Source organism: Apodemus sylvaticus, chromosome 1, assembly GCF_947179515.1.
Source record: "Apodemus sylvaticus chromosome 1, mApoSyl1.1, whole genome shotgun sequence".
Classification (NCBI taxonomy): domain Eukaryota; kingdom Metazoa; phylum Chordata; class Mammalia; order Rodentia; family Muridae; genus Apodemus; species Apodemus sylvaticus.
In genome coordinates, this window is record NC_067472.1 from 207,447,163 (window position 1) to 207,466,910 (window position 19,748).

General features: G+C 53.7%; 1 protein-coding gene and 2 long non-coding RNA genes across 6 annotated transcripts; 2 read left to right on the forward strand and 1 right to left on the reverse strand.

The window, feature by feature from the left end:
* The first annotated feature begins 1,457 nt into the window (after positions 1 to 1,457).
* Positions 1,458 to 3,295, forward strand: LOC127684082 (uncharacterized). Its single transcript, XR_007977729.1, has 3 exons — positions 1,458 to 1,555; positions 2,754 to 2,903; positions 3,046 to 3,295. It is a non-coding gene; the product is annotated as an uncharacterized LOC127684082 (long non-coding RNA).
* Positions 3,296 to 7,090: 3,795 nt separating this feature from the next.
* Positions 7,091 to 18,161, reverse strand: Meis3 (Meis homeobox 3). Of its 4 annotated transcripts, none has more exons than XM_052172213.1 (13): positions 17,939 to 18,158; positions 16,077 to 16,258; positions 15,784 to 15,943; positions 15,640 to 15,690; positions 14,812 to 14,862; positions 14,509 to 14,607; positions 11,607 to 11,718; positions 11,279 to 11,427; positions 9,907 to 9,983; positions 9,687 to 9,745; positions 8,657 to 8,740; positions 8,109 to 8,177; positions 7,091 to 7,532 (listed from the first exon to the last, which is right to left on the reverse strand). In XM_052172213.1, the coding sequence occupies exons 1-12, from the start codon at positions 17,948 to 17,950 to the stop codon at positions 8,128 to 8,130; spliced, it is 1,086 nt and encodes a 361-aa protein (XP_052028173.1). In that variant the 5' UTR covers positions 17,951 to 18,158; the 3' UTR covers positions 7,091 to 7,532; positions 8,109 to 8,127. The 4 variants fall into 4 exon arrangements, with proteins under 4 accessions (XP_052028173.1, XP_052028172.1, XP_052028171.1 ...); XM_052172212.1 differs by having other exon boundaries at positions 14,509 to 14,658; positions 17,939 to 18,157; XM_052172211.1 differs by having other exon boundaries at positions 14,509 to 14,862; positions 17,939 to 18,161.
* LOC127676315 (uncharacterized) lies at positions 15,406 to 17,783 on the forward strand. Its single transcript, XR_007975826.1, has 3 exons — positions 15,406 to 15,580; positions 16,882 to 16,987; positions 17,584 to 17,783. It is a non-coding gene; the product is annotated as an uncharacterized LOC127676315 (long non-coding RNA).
* Positions 18,162 to 19,748: the final 1,587 nt, after the last annotated feature.

Below are 19,748 nucleotides of genomic sequence, written 5' to 3' on the forward strand. Positions count from 1 at the left end.
GTCCCAAAACAGACGCACTCAACTCAGTGGAGTGCGCTATTTTCTTGAAAGACAGCCCACGGCATCGGTGGCTCCTCTCCGCTGTCTGACAGAGACAACCGAGGGTGGGTTTACTGCTTTAGGATTCCGAGGGTGCGGCCTGCGGTGGGGAGCGTGGCAGCAGGAGCCCCTGGCGGCGGTGGGAGTGTGGCAGTGTCGGCAACGGGTCACCCACGGGGGCGGGGACTCGGGGAGCAGAGCTTAGGCTGGGAACGGAGCGAGCCTGAGGCCTTTATAGCCTTGTGCCGAGAAGGCCCATGGCCTCTCAGACCAGAACCTCCATCGGGGCCACTCGGACACCCTCACTCTATGGAAAGACTGAAGAACTCTATGGATGAGCTTGAGGGTCCTGTCCGAGACAGAAGCGTGTTGGCTCTGCGTCACCCTCAAGCCCAGCACGAAGGAGGCACAACGAGGAGGGTGAGGAGTTCAAAGTCATTCTCATCTACACGGTGACTCAAGGCCAGCCTGGGCTACATGACGCCGACTCAAAATACCCTTCTCCTGACCAAAACGGCTTAGCATCTGAAAGTCTTAGCCTTTAGAAGATGAGCACAGAGAAGCGGCCCGTTTCCTCAGAAGGTGCTGCCCCGCCCTGCTCCGCCCCGGGGGCTTTGCCGCTTCCCACCTTCATCCTGGAGATCAAACTAAACTCGGCTCTCAGCAAGCAGCACCTTCAGTGTTCACCAGAGAAGAATGAAAAACTACAAAGACTCCAGCCATATCCTGAGATGTCAGGGAGAAATGCTGTAAGGTCCCAAGTCTGACCTTGGTAGAGCTCCAGATGTCTAATCTCTTATTCTTTACCCAGTTGTTAAACCCCAGTGAGTATGGTGGGCAGACACCTTTAACAGAGGCATTCTGAGCTGAGGTAGAAGGACCTCAAGTTCAAGGCCAGCCCGGGTGCAAAGCAAGACCTTGTCTCAAAAAGTCAAGAGCTGGGGGCGTGGCTCAGTGGTAGAGCCCCGCCTAGAATCCCCCAGTGAGGGGCTGGGCGTGGCTCAGTGGTAGAGCCCCGCCTAGAATCCCCCAGTGAGGGGCTGGGGGCGTGGCTCAGTGGTAGAGCCCCTGCCTAGAATCCCCCAGTGAGGGGCTGGGGGCGTGGCTCCGATGCGCAGTATTTCTTAGAATGTGCAAAGCCCTGGAGTTGATCCTCAGCACAAGAAACAAGTGTGGATGCATTTTCTTCTCAAGGATGAAGCCTGAGGTTAAGAGCCATGATCATGGCCAGGCAGGGTTTAGCGCAGGCGAGACAGCCCATTGTGTGGTAATAGTTTCTTTCCATCCTTCAGGGAAGCTCCTTAAAACGGAAAGTAAACAACTCAAAATTGCTTCAGTAAGTCCCTAAAACTGACCAGAGTTACTAGACCGCAGTCTCACTAAGAGGAAACAGCAAAGGCTTCTGGGAGTCTCTCAGGGCAGCCGAGCCTCCTGGAAGGGACCCTCTCCAACCTGCTGAGCTGCCTGCAAGCCGTGCAGTGTGTTTCAGGCTCTCAGAGCTGTCACCCACGCCTGGGTGAGTTTTGAGTCATTTCTGCTCCTGTAAGTTACCCTCGTCTGTACTCCTGTGAGTAACCACAGTAAAACTCGTGGATTCACGAAAGTGGACTTTGGCGATGGTCTTTCGTGGGTTCTGATCGGGAATGAGTAATCATGTGTTGCATCTCCCCAGGAAAAGTCTGTCACACAAAGTCCACAGAAAGAGGAAGTGAGATCTTAGCTGCCAGGCCTGGGGTGTGGGCTGGGGAGAGACTTCTGCAAGGTGTCCCCGCCCTTTGATATTTAGAATACTCTAAAAGCTGCTACCTCAAGATGGTCTTATTGTAAGGTCGGTAACGCCAGCCCTTGGGAGAACGAGAAGGGAGGATATGAGGTTCAAGAGCAGCCCGGGAGTTTACCAAGATCGTGTCTCACAGGAAAAACAAGCTAGCAGCCAACCAACACCCCTGCCCCCGGAAATAATGTAAGCTGAGGCCGATCCCGTGCTGCACCCGTGCTCATGACGGCAGCCTTAACCACGCCCAGAGGCTCAGCGAACAAACGAGCAAACTACTGCAAAACGGAAAAGTCTGCAAATGGAACTGCTTTAGAATAAAAAGGAGTCCAGCTGGGGGGGAGGGGAGAGAAAGAGAGAGAGAGAGGAAAGGAAGAAAGGAGAGAGGAGGAAAAGAACTCAGGTGCATCATATATATGCATAAAGTTGTCAGTAAAAAGCAACACTTAAAATCACTAGTGATGGTGGCTGGAGAGATGGCTCAGTGGCTAAGAGCACTGGCTGCTCTTCCAGAGGACTCGAGTTCAAATCCTAGCACCACATGGCTGCTCACGGCTCTCTGTAACTTCAGTTCTAGGGGATCTGATGCCCTTAGACAGAGAAGGAGAAGGAGAGAACCCACTCCCTCCTGGGGCTTGCCCTCTGACAGCTCTAGGTGCAGTCAGAGGGCAAGCCACAAAAACCACACAGGCTCCTCTGAACAAAGAAGGAAATAGGTAAAAGAAAAGCCGGGTGGGTGTGGTGGCACATGGCTTTGATCCCAGCACTAGAGAGGCAGAGACTGGTAGATCTCTATGAGTTTGAGGCTAGCCTGCTTTGCATAGTTAGTTCCAGGGCAGCCTGAGCAAATTAGGTAGACTCAAAAAAAAAAAAAAAAAAAAAAAAAAAAAAAAAAAAAAAAAAAAAAAAAATCGGGGATTAACATTTCGTGGCTCTTCAGCGCCACCCTGTGGGATCCGGACGCACTGCTGCTCCGTGGGCCCTGTGATGACGGCCTTCAACTCTTCTGAGCTACTCCAGCCACACGTCCTCCTCTGGCTAGCTGAACCTGACTCCTAGCCGCCAGTGGCCTTTGCTCTGGCTGTGAAGGGTGAGTTCCGGGAGATAATGAGGCCCTCCGGGCTTCAGCCATTAGACACCACTGGTGCCACCCGTCTCAGGCTCACAGACACGGGCTTATGAGGGGTTGGATGGTGTCAGTAACCTGAGCCTTTGCGTCTGTACCCTGCCAGGGAGCTAGGTGTGGAAGAGACCTGGAAATAGTCACGGATGGGTTTGGAGTCCTACAGCACTGCTGTGAAGGACCGCAAATTAAGCTCTGAGGATGACCTGACTCCATCAGCCCCTGCTTGGCCGAGAGGCTCCCAATGTCACTTCTGGTCTCCTTGGACTGGTATCATCAGTCCCACAAACTTGGATTATTTTCTTTTACCCAGTGCATAGTGATCCAGAGATGAGATGAAGCCACAGTCCCTTTGGGAGAGATGAGAATAAAAGACCAATGGGATCTATTGTTAGCACTTATTGTTTCAACGCTGAGGATTGAGTCTCACTTCATGCTAAGCGGGGAAATGTACCACTGAGCCATGCCTCCAGCCCCTAACGTGGAGGTGGGGTCTGGGCGGGGGTTCTAGGCAGGGTCTCTACCACTGAGCCACGCCCCCAGCCCCTCACTGGGGGATTCTAGGCGGGGCTCTACCACTGAGCCACACCCCATCCCCCTCATTGGGGAATAGTAGTAGGTGGGGCTCTATCACTGAGCCACACCCCTAGCCCCCTCACTGGAAAATAGTGGGTGGGGCTCTACCACTGAGCCACGCCCCCAGCCCCTCACTGGGAGATTCTAGGCAGGGATCTCCCTGAAGTTTAAGGCTAACCTGAGTTACACGATACCCTGGGTTAAAAAAAAAAAAGAGGGAGGGGGTTGGAGATATAACTCAGCAGTAGGGAGGGCTTACCCCCCTTGCAGGGGACGCAGGTTAGACTTCCAGAGTCTACGTGGTGTTTACATTCTCGTATAACTCCAGTTCTAGGGGATCTGGTGCCCTCTTCTGCCGACAAGGGGCTTCTTCATGCAAGTGGTACACATGCGTATATTCAGGCACACACATAAAACAGTCTCCCCTGGGGGGGGGGAAAAGAAGGGGAAAATTCAGCAATCGATTGATTGTACAGATGGCCCAGTGGGTTACCACACTGGCTACATCTACAGTGGACGCAGGATCCGTTCCCAGTACCCACATGGTGCCTAATAGCTGCAACCAGCTTCAGGTCCAGGGGATTCACAACCCCGTTTAGCCTCAGTGGTCACTGAACACACACAGTGTACAGACATACAAGCAGGCAAAGCAATCAATTGCATTAAAGGTGAGCACAACTGGTGAGCGCAGGCTAGACCTGGCTGTGAGCTGTAAACTCAGGCCTGCCCTTGGTGACCAGTGAGGCTTTGCATACCGCGTGTCAAAGTCCCACTAAACATCGCCACTAAAGTTTGAGTCTGTGGAGGACTCACGACATCTAGCCACAAGGCAGCAGGACAGACAGCCGGGGGCACAGGCTCTTCCCCGCGGTACACTGTATTGTGTCTGACCAGAAACACACTCACGGTGGCTCTTGTCGCATTGATTCTTCCAAATAACCGAAGGATCAGCTTGCCTGCCGCCATATCCTGGCTTTGGGGACAGTGGACGCCCACCAGTGAGGACCAGGTCTGACCTCGCCACCTCCCTCACTTTGGTTCCACTGCCTCCCTGCCTCTGGGCACAGCCACTCATATCCTAGGGGTGTCCTGCCTCCTCTCCTCCACCCCCGCCCCCGCCCCAGGAAGAGGTATTTTTAGTGGCAATTAACCTCCCAGCCAGTTTCCCTCGTCCTGCGTGGCCCATCAGACCCCACTGATTAGGGAGAACTAAGTGGGAGTCATTTCCAGTCTCTGAGAACATGGGGTTGGGCAGGAGCGCACTACCCACCCCCACCCTACAACTAGCCAGTGTCTAGCTGGGATCCTAGAGTCTGCAGCCGTCTCTCCTGTGGCAGGACTCAGACTTCCCAGTATCCTCCCACGCCCCGGATCCAACAGTGAGTGGCACGGAGGGTCGGGCCGGTGGTCCTTCCAGCTGCTGGTCCTCATCTATCCCACTCCTGGGGAGCCCTGGGAGAGTCGAGCTCAACTCATCGTAGTCACAAAATCCTATCACACCTGGGAGAGAGATCGCATTAGCTAATAGCAAAACATCTCTTCTTGTTAATTTTCCTTACGTGCATGTGTGCATATGTGCACGTCTGAGTGAATGCTGTGTGTGTGTGTGTGTGTGTGCGCGCGCGCGCGCGCGTGTGCACGCGCATGAGCGTGCATGTGTGCCACAGTGAGTTGTGGAGGTCAAAGAGCAGCCTCTTATTGGGTAACTGTAGGCAGAAGCTCTACCCCTGAGCCACGCCCCCAGCCCCTCACTGGGGGATTCTAGGGAGGAGCTCTACCCCTGAGCCACGCCCCCAGCCCCTCACTGGGGGATTCTAGGGAGGGGCTCTACCCCTGAGCCACGCCCCCAGCCCCTCACTGGGGGATTCTAGGTGGGGCTCTACCACTGAGCCACGCCCCCAGCCCCTCACTGGGGGATTCTAGGCGGGGGCTCTACCACTGAGCCACACCCCCAGCCCCTCACTGAGGGATTCTAGGCGGGGGCTCTACCACTGAGCCACACCCTCAGCCCCTCACTGAGGGATTCTAGGCGGGGCTCTACCACTGAGCCATGCCCCCAGCTCCTCACTGGGGGATTCTAGGCACGGGCTCTACCCCTGGGCCACGTCCCCAGCCCCACCCTGGGGGATTCTGGACACCAGCTCTTCTGTTGATCCATGTCTCTTCCATCAACACTTCCTCATCGTTAAGTAGTTTGTGATTAGCTGTTGTGGACAGGATGCTGTCACTCTGTGACCCATTGTGAGTCATCTGCAATTACTGATATCCTACGGAGCATTCACAAGTTTTGTGCACCCACTGTGCCATTATCTGTTAGAGGCTTGAATGTGTATAGGTTGGTGTCCACAGGGCATCTGGAACAGACCATCCACGAAGCTGGTCAGTCTCTGTAAGTAGATACTCAGATCCGAGCTCCCTGAAAGCAAGCAGTGTTGTGGTGTCTTGGGACAAGTATCAGATTGGCCCTTGAGTTTGTTGGCCTCAGTGCTGGGTTTCTATCTGCCCCATCAGTCACTGTCACAGCTACCCTGGGTAAGTGGCCACTCAACTTCGGTTTAAGGTTTGTATGCCGCTTTTGTGGGAGCATGTACTTCACACAGAGAGCTCACATCTGCACTGTGGCATGCGTGAGGTTAGGGAAGAGCTTATGAGAATCAACTTCTCCTTCCACCATGCTGGTCCTGAGTATTAAACTTGTGCTTTTGAGTCTCGGGGGTGTCTTTAACCCATTGAGTCATCTCAACAGCTCTGGCTTTTTTTAAAATTTTTTATTTATTTATTTATTTTTTTGAGACAGGGTTTCTCTGTGTAGCCCTGGCTGTCCTGGAACTCACTCTGTAGACCAGGCTGGCCTCAAACTCAGAAATCCGCCTGCCTCTGCCTCCCAAATGCTGGGATTAAAGGCGTGCACCACCACTGCCTGGCCAGCTCTGGCTTTTATGCTGTGTTCTTTGTAGGAATTCAGTGTGTGTGTGTGTGTGTGTGTGTGTGTGTGTGTGTAGGTCAGAAGGCATCTTGGAAGAGTCTGCCCCCTCCTCCCTCCATGTGATTCTTGGGGGGGTCAAACTCAAGTCATCAGCTTTAGCTGTGAGCACCTCTACTCACCGAACTGTTTTGCTGATCCCCATAGCCACTTTTAAAGTCCAGCTGTGCCTAGTATAAGATGCCGAGTACAATCAGGATGACCTCCATAAGAGTGTCCATTTTGAGCCATAGAATTTGACCGTCAGCTTGTTACGCAGCAACAGCTAACAGATACACATGGTATTTCAGAGTAGGAATCAGGAGAAAGATGGCCAACTACTGTTAGCATTTGTGGTTCTTCAGTTTCAAGTTACCAAGGACTTAAGATCTTAGAAGACAAATGAGGCCGGGCGGTGGTGGCGCACGCCTGTAATCCCAGCACTCTGGGAGGCAGAGGCAGGCGAATTTCTGAGTTCGAGGCTAGCCTGGTCTACAGACTGAGTACCAGGACAGCCAGGGCTACACAGAGAAACCCTGTCTCAAAAAAAAAATCCAAAAACCAAAACAAACAAACAAACAAACAAAACAAAAAAGAAGACAAATGAGAATTTTGATTTGCATTTTTAAGACTTTATCATTAAAAAAGGAAAAGTAGAAGAACGCCAGAGAAGGGGGTGGGGAGGCCGAGGGCGGGAAGGAAGAGGATTCTCCCAAACATTCGATCCAGGTGACCCTCCTTCCTTGACCATCCTTGCCCAACCCCAGTCTCTTCTCTGTCCTGGATTGGGGCCCCAGCCATCATCTTCTTCAGACCTTGGCCCAGTCCTCGGCTCAGGTCCTGGGCAAAGGGGAGGGCAGAAGAAGGGGGCAGGACCTGGAGGCTTTGTCTTCGCGCTTGAGAGACCCTCAAGTGGGTTCTTGGTCATCAAGGTTCCGGGGGCCCCAGGGAGGTAGGCGTTGAATGGGGTGGGAGCTTTGGAGGTGATGTCCTGAAGCCCAAGGACCAGCAGGGACCAATCAGGTGCAAAGCTGGTGGTCACAGTCAGAGGCTGGGGCCTGTGGGAAGGAAGGTAGACGTTAGAAGGTTCTGCATTGGTCCGTACAATGGATGAGTGAGTAGATGGGTTAGATAGGTGCTGAGAGAGCAGATAGATGGATGTATGAAATGATGGATGGATGGATGGACAGGTGGGTGGATGGTGGATAATGGGTGAGTGTGTGTGTGTGGATGGATGGCTGTGTAGACAGGTGAGATGGGTGAATGATTAATGAGTGGGTAAATGGATGGATGAATGGATAGAGATGTCGGTGAATGATCAACGAGTGGATAGATGGATGGGTAGACAGGTGGGTGAATGGGTAGATGATGGATGGGTGGATGAATGGACGGATAGGTAGGCAGGGGAATGGGAGGATAAATGGATGGATAGGTAGGCAGGGGAATGGGTGGATGGATAGATAGATGAATAGATATGTAGATGGGGTAGATAGAGGGATATATGAAGCATCTTTCCATCACCCTTGGGAAAAAAATCCTCATTCAGGAACCCATATTAGCATTGCTCTAGTTGGGTTTGCTGCTGGAGTTTAGTAAAGTTTGAGACTGCTGGTCCCTAGACTTCACCCACTCACCTCCTTCTGGCCCCAGTCTCTATAGGTAGTGCCACTCTCCTTCTAAGTTCAGATTCATCCCCATTGATCCTGGAAAGGAAAGGAGAAGGTCAGTGAGCCTCCCTGCCCACAGGTACCTAACACTCCCTCACCCCTTCTGTTACCCAGGCTTCTTCACCAGAATCGAATGAGGCAAGTGCTTTAAGAAGGTTCTGAGCCAAGCAGTGGTGGCACTGCCTTTAATTCCCAGACTTTGGAAGCAGAGGCAGGCAAATACCTATGAGTTCGAAGACAGCCTGGTCTACAACAGCCAGGGCTAAACAGAGAAACCCCGTCTTGAAAAAGAAGGAGGAGGAGGAGAAGGAGGAGGAGGAAGTTCTGGCCTTTTAGGAAAAACTAGTCTTTAATTTGACTGATCCTGGAAGAACTAGAGCAAGCCAGTAATATCATCTTCTGCTCCCTGTGTGGAGGTCAGCCGTGAATGGTCAGCCATGAACTGAGGCTAGAAGGTGTGTGGTTAGAGGTGGAGCCTGGTATAGGAAGTGGCTCAGCAGAGACAGGGAACTTACCTGGTGTCCTGACTGTCACTTGTGGCTGAGTCTCTGTGTAGCCTGCCATGGGCTGGCCCTCAGGGTTGAAAGATGCACCCTGCCCTAGGAGAGGGGATGGGGTGTGTGGTGAGTCTCAGGAGGCCTTGCAAGGGTGTTAGTGTGCAGGCAGAGCATCAGAAGCTCTGCGGAGGGAGCTAAGACTGAGGCTCAGGCCCAGAAGCACCTCGGAATAGGTTGGGGTACAGGCGGAGCCCCTTAGGGAGAGTTGGAGCAAGATGGACTTCCTACAAATCACAGGAGTAGGGTTGGAACCAGATGAGATGACACACACCTTTAACCCCAGCACTTGAGAGGCGGAGGCAGGAGGATCTCTGTGTATTCACGGAAAGCCTGGTCTACAGAGTAAGTTCCAGGCTAACTAGAGCTACATAGTGAGACCCAGTGTTAAGAATGAAATTAAAATTTGTCAATTCTTTTTTTTTGGGGGGGGGCAGGTTTCGAGACAGGGCTATATAGCCCTGGCTGTCTTGGACCAGGCTGGCCTCAAAAAAAAAAATGTGTAGCCCAGACTGGCCTCGAACTCATGATCCTCCTGCCTTGGTCGCCTTGGTCTCCTTCAGCAAATCCTACAGGTGTGTGCCACCATATTTGGCAAACTTGTCAATTCTTTTTTTTTTTTTTTTTTTTTTTTTGAGACAGGGTTTCTCTGTGTAGCCCTGGCTGTCCTGGAACTCACTCTGTAGACCAGGCTGGCCTCGAACTCAGAAATACACCTGCCTCTGCCTCCCAAGTGCTAGGATTACAGGCTTGCGCCACCACCGCCTGGCTTGTCAATTCTTAATTTAGAAATAAGAGATTATATTTGGATTGTAGACAGAGCCCTGTGAGCTCATAGAAGGGAGTTGGGGTTCAGGTGGCGCCTCAGAAGCTCCAAGAGGGATCAAGGGTACAAGATGTGCCTCAGAAAGCCTCCAAAGATGTGTAGTAGACTCAGGCATAGGAGGCCTGGTCCTACTTCAGGCTGGAGAAACCTTCTGTCCCTTTGTACCTGTGCGATTAGATTGGTCAATCATGGGCTGCACTATTCGTCTCCGGGCATTAATAAACCTGGGAAGTGATGGGGAAAAGAACATAAAACAGTGTGAGGAAGTACTCAGGGGGTCGGAGAGCCTCAGGGAGCGACAGAGGAAGGAATCCGGGGCTGCCAAGATCAAGGAGTGGGGGACGGTGTTTCAGCACCGCGGACAGCGCCCAGCCCAGTCACTCACCAGTTGTTCACCTGCAGGATGGTGAGCCCCGTGTCCTGGGCCAGCTGCTTCTTCTGCTCTTCTGAGGGGTACGGGTGCTGCAGCCACCAACAAGAGTCATTCTGCCTGCCCCGCTGGGCTCTGCTCGCTAAGGTCTAACCTGGTATAACTGGTCCCCAAGGCAGGAGGAGGGTGGAAAGGCCATTTTCCCTCACTGGCCTAAGGGGCCAAGCCCACTGAAGTCTTGGGCAAGTTACTTCCCGCCCACACCTCTCACAGCAGCCAGAGGCTAATCGGGCAGGAGGGGATTCACACCAGGGGAGGCAAGCAACCCCCGCCCCCACCTAGTCCTACTCAAGGAGTCCCACGGGGTCCTTTTACGCCCTCTTCCACTTCCACTATATACCTTCTACCTTTAGGTTTCTTCCTGTAGCAATGACTGGCCTCAAACTTGCTCTTTAGTTAAGGACAGCATTGCCTCCTGAGTCCTGGGGTTACAGGTTTGCCCCCCAAATCACACCCTGTTTATGCAGCACTGGGTGGATCCAAGACTTCCTCACCTTAGGCCAACAATCCACCAAACTCAACTACAGCTCACGCCTTCTGTTTAAAATGATACTTGTATTCTCTCTCTCTCTCTCTCTCTCCCTCTCCCTCCTCCCTCTCTTTCTCTTTCTCTGTGTGTGTGTATGTGTGTGTGTGTGTGTATGTGTGTGTGCGCACATGTACAAGCCTGCATGTGGAGGTCAGAGGACAACTTATGGGAGTCTGTCCTCTCCTTCCACCAAATGAACTAACCAAGGACTACACTTAGGTTTTGCAGTAAATCTCTTTACCTGCAGAACCATCTCAGTAGCTCTGGTCTTTCGTGTGTGTGTGTGTGTGTGTGTGTGTGTGTGTGTGTGTAACAAAGAGACTTCCCATGTAGTCCAGGTTGTCTTCAAACTGAGACTCCTCCTGCCTCAGCCTCCTGAGTGCTGGGATTGCAAGCACGGGCTATCATTTCCAGTTCTAACTTTCCATTTTTCTCTGTCCCTTTCCCTCTGTTTTTTTGTCTATGCTTTTAGCCTCTCCATGTCTCCTTCACAAGGCAGTGTGGTACAAGAGTTAAGGCTAGATTGCCTGCATTTGAAACTATGCCTGACTGGGTGACCTGGAGTAAGACCCTTAGCCTCTCTGGGCCTTGTCTTCACAACGCATTTAGTAATAGAACAACCTCCACAGGGTGTCCTGGGATGGGTGGCAGGTGGATGACTGGTGGGTGGGTGAGTAGAGGGATGGAACAGGGGCTGCTAGGAGGACCCATGTCTGGGTGACTCTTGGTTGGGGCTTGGCTCTGGGACAGCGACCCCCCCTTTCTGTGTCTGTATCCACCCAATCTGAAGACTCTTACCGAGAGATGCTGGAACAACCAGGCCCTCATGATGTTGGTGGCCACTTTGGGGAAGATGCCCCTCTTCTTGTTCCGTCTGCGTTCCAGGTCAAGGTCCTCATCCTCTCCTGCGGAGCTGGGAGAGGCCACGCTTGTGTCCAGTCCGTCTCCTGGGGAGCGGTGTGGGGGGGAAGACATGCCCAGTTGGTGCCCGTAAGCAACAGAGGACCACAACACCCTCACCCAAGACGCCAGACTGCGGCTGTGTCCCTGGGAAGTCCCCTCGGAAGTCTAACCTTAATCCTCAGAGCAACGCCCATATTTCTTCTGTCCCTCCTGAGTTTCTCACCTTGGTCACTTGAGTTGTCCCCACTCTGGGAGGCCAGGCCTCCACTGGATGGACCCGGGGTCCCCAAATGTACAGACCCACTGTCTTCATGGTCTCTGATCCATGTGGTATTCTAGGAAACAGGAATGGGACATCAGGGAGAATGCTTAGGGAACCCAGGCTCTGTAGGTAAAACCTGCTCCTGCTCTTCTGGCTGTGTGATCACAGGCCAGTGACTTTGCCTCTCTGTGCCATTTTCAACTGGGCAATGGAAGACAACAGCAGCTGCCCCCTTGGTGTGAAAACTCCCCTGTGTGCAGGTGTATAGTGATTGGAAGGTGAGCGGAAGCTAGCACAGTCTATAGGACACCCTCACCTGACACCCTCAGGACCTCAGACTTCACACCTGACTCTGAAAGCCAGGGGTAATGATGCTCGGTAATCCCAGCGTTCAGAAGGCTGAGGTAGGATTGCCGTGAGTGCCGAGGAACTCTGGATCACGGGATAGGACCCTTCTGCTAAAGAGCAATGAACTACACAAAAAAGCAAACAAAACCTATCTCGTTTTTGAGCTGGGATACTGGGGCAGCGGGTTTCCTCTCACCCCCAGCAGGGGCCTGGGCTCATCTCAGCACCAAGCCCATTACCGTGCTCTGGCAAACCACATGAATATTAACTAAGTGGGAAAAATACAGGCTATAAATATCTCATTAGTTCAGGTTGGATTTTTTTTTTTTTTTTTTTTTTTTTTTTGCCAATGAATTTACACCAAACTTAGGAAAAAAATTGTTTCCATATATGTTGTCTTTTATTCAGTGCTGGGAACAGATCCTAAGGTATCCTTCATGCTAGGCAGGGCTCTACCACTGAGCCACACCCCCAGCCCCTCACTGGGGATTCTAGGCGGGGATCTACCACTGAGCCACGCCCCCAGCCCCTCACTGGGGGATTCTAGGCGGGGCTCTACCACTGAACCACGCCCCCAGCCCATCACTGGGGGATTCTAGGCGGGGCTCTACCACTGAGCCACGCCCCCAGCCCCTCACTGGAGATTCTAGGCAGGGCTCTACCACTGAGCCACACCCCCAGCCCCTCCCTGGGGGATTCTAGGCAGGGCTCTACCACTGAGCCACGCCCCCAGCCCCTCACTGGGGATTCTAGGCGGGGCTCTACCACTGAGCTACATCTTCAGTTTTTAGAATTTCATATAAGGGAGGTTCAGATCCTAATTTTCTGGAGGCTTTTTTTTTTTTTTTGAGACGAGGATCACTCTGTAGCCCAGTCTGGTTTGAAAACATACTGTGTGGTTCAAGATGGCCTCGAACTTACAGAGACACGCCTGCCTTAGCTTTCAGAATTCTGAATGTTCAGGCCTATTCCACCATGCCAGACTTTTCCCTGAGACTTTTATGTATTGTATAACTGAACACGACCTTTCTGAGTGTGAGTACTGTTCCCCTAGACTCCCCAGATGGCAGCATTGCCCACAGAGAGTCTGTGTGTGATTCTGTGGGGACATGTCTCTGTGTGTGTGACCTCCAGGCAGCTGTCCTTTGAGGATAGCCAAGGGGTGTGTCAAGTCTAAACAGGGACCTCCCTGGGAATGATATCCAATCTTCTCATGCAAAGTTCTCCGGAGACTCTGATGAGTTTGGGGATAACGTGTGTGTGTGTGTGTGTATGTGTGTATGCCAGAGTCATATCTGGTGCCTTGCTCAAATTTTCTCCACTTTATATACTGAGGCAGGGTCTCTTGCTAAACCCAGAGTGCACCAATACAGCTAGTCTAGCTGGCTGGCGTGACCCATGTCTCTGCTCGTCAGTGCTGGGGTTAGAGTCAGGTTATCAGACTCACCCAGCATCTGCATGGCTGCTGTGGATCCAAATCCCAGCCCTGGGCTAGCATGGGGAGTACTTTTCTCACTGGACTGTCTCTCCAACCCCAACCGAGGGTTTGTGAGGATTTTGTTTTTCTTTCTGTTTTTTGTTTTGTTTTCGAGACAGGGTTTCTCTGTATAGCCCTGGCTGTCCTGGAACTCACTCTGTAGACCAGGTTGGCCTCGAACTAAGAAATCCACCTGCCTCTGCCTCCCAAGTGCTGGGATTACAGGCGTGCACCATCACTGCCTGCTTGTGAGGTTTTCCTGTGTGATAGTGTGTGAATGTACCCCAGGAGTCTTGCAGTGTACCTGTCCCTGACTCTGGGTTGTGTCACTGCTGGGTCTGTTGACAGCATCTGGGTGTGGCCCTCAATGACTTTTTCCAACTGAGGTGACTTGCAGTCAACACAGCTGCTATGCGTGTAATGGTTGCCTACTGTTCTGAGCTGATACCAGTTTATTTATCTTTGTTTGTACATCTACACAGATGACTATGAGGCTACATGGCTGTGGGGCAACAAGGCGTTGGGTCAGTCTCTGCCCAAGTGTGACCTTATTGGAGTTTGTTCAGCAGTATCTGGAGCTCTTTGGCTCCATCAGAGATAGTTGTGTGGCAGTGCGTGTGGTTATACTTCAGTGGCAGTGCAGGAGTGACAGGATGCTATTACTTTGTGGTCGTGGTTTGTTTGAGGATGTGCAACAGCTCTGTAGTCTGTGTCACTGTCTCATAGCTGTGGCTTGTTGGGGGACTTTTGGTGTGGCTGTAGGGTCTATGCTACTGTCTCGTGGTTGTGGCTTGTTTCGGGAGATGAGACTCATTATGTCTGTTGAGTATGGCTATCTATACCCAACTTAAGTTGGTTGTTTGTATATGTGTGTCTATGCCAGCTGTATCTGTTGGCTGTTGTGACATGGGAATGTGAGTGTACTGTATACTTCACGGTTGGCGTTTCTGAGGTGTTCAGATGTGAGATGTGCCTTCCTGCTGTGTTCATGCCTAGCTGTCATTGCCAGGAAGTGCGTAGTGGCCTGTGGATACCCACCTGGTCTGGGAGGCTGGGGCAGGAGGCGGCGTAGTCCTCAAGGTCCTCCCTGCAACCACCATCCCGATCCTCGATCACCAGGTCTATGGGCATCTTCCCCTTGAGGCAGGTGATGTAGCGGTGACAGAAGTTGTCGCACAGGTCGTGGACCTGGGAGGGCAGCGGGGTACTGGGGGGGCCACCTGGGGGAGCCAGGGCTGGGGCGGACAGGGTGAGGGAGCATTCTGCTTCCACTCCGGTGGGGAGTAGGGAGAGAGGAGTTAGAGGGTGGGGGTGGGGCAGGTGTAAGTGAGACACCCTCACCTTCTCCAGCTCCAGCAGGTGGAACCGGAGTACCTGGATGGCTTGGACCATCTGCAAACAGAGAGGAGGGAGAGAGGAGGGCAGCTAGGTGTGGAGGTGCACACATGGAATCCCAGCCGCTTGGAGAGGCTCGCTAAGGCAGAAGGATTGCCCGCAAGGACCAATCCGGGCTACACAATAGGTTCCCGGACAATAGGGTGGGACACTGTTATTATTACTTTTTTTAAAGACAGTGAAATATTCTTAAGACGGTACAGCAAAGAAAATGACAGGGACAGGGCAGAGAAACCAACTGAGCCAAAGGAGAAACAGAGTCAGGCTTAGTAAGTCAGCATTAGGAGGAAGTTGATTGATGGCTGAGGTAGAAAGAGAAGCGACAGGAGAGAGTCCATCACAAGGGGCGCTGAGAGGTGCTGTGGCAATGCACCGCCTGTGCTCCAGATCCGCCTGCCCTCTGCCTTTGTCCCACCTCCACCTAGTGAACTACATTTCCCAGAGAGCTTTGCTAAAGGATGAGGTCCAAAGGAAGTTCTGGTGTGCAAAGAGAGGGTATTCTCACTAGCTTTCTCTTTCTCCCTTCTCGCCCCTGCACTAAGTAGGGCAGTGATGTCACTTGTCCTGGCTCCCTGCCTCATGGAGGTCGAGTGGCAGAGCTGGGATTCAGTCTCTGACCACCTGGAGTTCTCAAATGGGCACCACTCTCCCGTGGTTTGTAAACGTGGGCCAGTGGTTTCCTGCCCTCGCCCCTCAGCCAACCCCAGGAACACAGGTGAAGGGGAAGGACGAGGGCTGGCTGCGGAGGGGACACGGGGAGGGCCTGGGCCTCACCAGGTTGTCCAGCTCCGGGTTGGAGGAGAACAGCGGCCTCTCGGAGCGGATCTGGGAGGGAGAAGAGAGGCCAGGCAAGGTGGTCCCGCCTCCTGCCCGCCAGTCCTGCTGCCTCCCCTGGTGCTTCGTTCTGGGGCTGCCCACCTGCTTAGCAAAGGCAGCGATATCCTCGTTGAAGGAGTCGGAGGAGCAGACGTCACCACCCGGGGGCGAACCCAGCCCAGCCGAGGCCCCATCGCGGGGCGAGCATGTAGCCAGCTCACACTTCTCAAAGACGAGGGCCAAGAGTGGGAAGAGGGGGTGTCTGTGGAGGCAAGAAAGTGGGCATTCGTGAGGGGAATAGGGAGTGCTCAGAGACAGACACAAGGAGAGAAACTAACCCTGAGGGACACAAAGGACACTCTGGGGAGCCCCTGCCTGTCCCTAGACCCACTCACCCATAGATGTCATCCTTCTCTCTCTTCAAGCTGTCGCTGTCCAAGCCTGGAGCTTGGGGCTGGGGAGGCCGGTGTGGGCCGTAGGGCCCAGGGGCTCGAGGTACTGAAGGCGTTGCCTCCGAAAAACTGGCCAGGGCTGTCGTGTGCTCTGTGAGGCCGGGGTAGTGGCGCAACTCATCATACTGTAAGAGAAGGGACAAGGTCCGGGAGGTTAGTGTCCTCGGGGCTTCGCCTCCTTACCCAAGGTCACACAGCATGTACTTCAGTCTCCAAGGCCTTCACAGTAGAGCCGTCCAAGCAGGTGTGAGAGTCCAGCTCAGGAGCCCAAAGAAGACTGGCTCAAGCCAGTGGCCATCTAGGAAGGAGTTGGAGGGCTACTAACCGAAGGAGAGATAACAGCAAAGAAGCGTAGAGACACAGATGTTGGGGGAGCCAGCCAGGCAGGGAGAAGAGGGAGGGAAGGGCAGGCTCTGACAGGAGGAACAACCCGGGAAATCCAAAAAGTCCACCTGCATATGTGCAGCTTCTTCCCATTCATTTTACAAATGTGTGTTTTATTTGCGTAGCATTGGGTTGCAGGGCCTGGTGCATCCTAGGCGGGGCTCGACTACCGAGCCACGCCCCCAGCCCCTCACTGGGGGATTCTAGGCAGGGGCTCTACCACTGAGCCACGCCCCCAGCCCCTCACTGGGGGATTGTAGGAGGGTCTCTACCACTGAGCCACGCCCCCAGCCCCTCATTGGGGGATTCTAGGCAGGGGCTCTATCAGCTTTGCTTGGTTTTGAGATAGACTCTTACTTTGCAGCCCATGCTGGTCTGGAACTCAGAGCAATCCTCCTGCTTTGGCCTCTGGAGTGCTGAGATTACCCTACACACCTCTGAATGTCTTAACAACTTATCATATCCAACAAGTAAGTCCACCGTACCCATATCTACACACAGTTGGGCACAGAGCCGACATACACACGCATGTGATACACATGCACATATATGCTATAGGGTATGTTCTCCAGAGCACCACACCCGGAACTGCAAGAGACAACCCTACACATACACACACACACACACACACACACACACACACACACACACACACACGCACACACACATACAGAGAGATAGAGAGAGACAGAGACAAACAGACAGACAGACATAGAGACAGAGAGGCAGAGAGTGCAGCTAACACCAAATCGGAACTGAATGAACGAGGAAATGAAAGACATTTAGCACGGTCTGGCAACAGTCAATAAATACGTTTGGGAGAGGGTAACCCCCATTCTACCATGCAAACAGCCCCAACCAGAAGCAAGAGTCTAGGAGCCCAATTTCTGGGTCCTCCTGTTCCGGAGTCACCATGGGGCAGCAGGACCCCAGGTAGAAGACTGTTCTTAGCAGTGGGGAGACCAGGGCTCCAAGAGGCAAAGGGCTCACTGGTCCTGTGTGCTCAGCCACCTGGGTGCGCTGGGCCCCCGTGTGACTGTCACTCACTCCTCTTCTGCTTCTGCAGGCTAACTTCTCTAAGCATCCTGAAGTGAATTCACCTGCGCCCTGCTGCTCATCATGAACCGAGAAGATGGGGTCTTCTGCCAGGTCGTCTCCAAACCTCGCTACTCTCCCATCTCTCCCCTGCTCTCCCTTGTCTGGTGAGATGTCCCACCCCTAGCCCCAGGGTGGGTCTCAGACAACAGAAGCCTGGGGAAAGGCAGACAGGAAGAGGGTAGGGATGGGGAAGACCCAAGAGACAGAGGGAGTAGGGGAGCGGGGGTGGGGGGGGGGAGAGCGACAGAGAGGAACAGAGGGAGGGGCAGCAGGGACTCTAAGGGGCAGAAAGGGGCTCGGGGTGGGACAGCACGGCCACCTACCCTCCGGGCCATGGGCCGGCGCCGCGCGTCCTGGGCTCGGGAGGTCACGGCCTGGGGCTCATCGCGGCGGGATGTCCTCGAGGTCCCCGCCGGGTGCCGGGGTCTCCGAGTGGCCAAGACCCGCGGATCGGGGCCGAGGGTGGCGGCGGCTCCTCCGCTCACACGGGCCCGGCCTGTGTCACATCCGGAAGTTCACGCGGAGACGCTTAACCCGCTGTCTGCCGGAGCGGGGCCTCCTCCCGAGCGGTCCCTCTCCTGTCTTGTCCCTCCCATCTCCTCTGAGTCCCCTCCTCCCTTTCCTCCTCTGCCTCCCCTTCTTCCCCCTGTGCTGTCCCCTCCCTCCTCCTCTCCTCTTCTCGGGCTCCAGGGCTGCCTCCACCCACCTTGGCCTTTGTATGTCAGATTCGCGGGGTCTTGTGTCCGGAGCTCCCGCGGTCCCCACCCTCCCCCTTGGTCCTCTCCGCTTCTTGCTCTCTCCCTGCCTGGCCGCCAGGGGTCAGCAGTAGCTTTTTGCCCCTTCTCTCCGGTCATTCTTCTGTCTGTCGCTCCTGTCTAACTATGAGGCCGGATTAGAGCAAACCAGACACAGGAAAGAACCAAACTTAGATTTTAGTTTGTCTTCTTGCTCCGTTTCTGTCCCTTGTCCCCACTGGGGTGACAAGGGTGCTGTCAGCCCGAGACTCCAGTGTGTGTCTAGGAGTGGCAAAGTATTGGGTTGCAGGAGCATCCTTCAGGGGTGTGTGGGCCTCTGTCCTTCTGAGCCCAGTTTTCGGGAAGGCCCTTAGCCTGAAGGTCCTGTCAGCTGCCCCCAGGGGAGCAGCTTGGTGCCTCCAAGCCTTGGCGGGGGTGGGGGGGAAGGGGCTGTAAATCGTGGGTCTAGCCCCCGAGAAGCTGCAGACAAAAGCTGCCAGCCAACCCCCCAAGACAAGCTTTGGAGAGGAGTCCCAGTGGCAACAAGTAATTGTGCCAGTGCTGTGTGGCACACACCAGGGAGGCTGAGGCAGGAGGATCATGAGTTGGATGCAAGCCTGTTTACCTGGTAAGATTCTCTCTCCAAAAACCAGAGGGAAAGAGGAGGATGTGGGTCGGGGGAAGAAGAGGAAGAAAGGAAAGAAAGGAAAACTGAGAGAGAGAGAGAGAGAGACAGACAGACAGACAGACAGAGAGTGCAAGCAGAGGGTCTGCACTTGCTCACTGTGTGGTGTGAGCCCCGCTGGGCTAGCTGGAGTTGCATTTTACGACTCCCATAAACAGCCGGGCACTCCTTCATCTTCTCTGCTGGAAATAAAACAAAAGCCAGGGCACGGGTGACAGGTGGGGAGGGCCTGGAGCGCAGGGAGGACTGGCAGGGACAGGACCCTGGTTCTTCTCAGTTCCTGCAGGGTCTCCTCTTATTGTCCCGGGTCTGCCCCTCTCTCCCCTCGCTGTGTTCCGTCACCTGGGACACCCACAGATCCTGATGGAGTCCAGACCTTCCTCCAACATGCCTTTCACTCTCTGCAACAAACCAGGGTTCCAGATTTCAGGGGACCTTGCCTGAGTGTGGGCTTATCACACTGAGTGGGGGTCCCCCTTCAGGATTCCCCACTTTGGCCCTTTAAGGCTGGTGGGGATTGGGGTTGGCCACACATACTTACCGAAAACATAACTTTCAATTAAATGTGTAAAGAACCCCTGTCTGCTCTTCCCTCCCTGAGTAGCGTCAGTGGAGATTCGTGGAGGGGCACCCAGCAGTCTGGGGCCACAGCCTTGATGTATGTCTTGGGGGGGGTCACCTTTGTCCTCGTGGGACCGGATTTTGGGGTAGGGG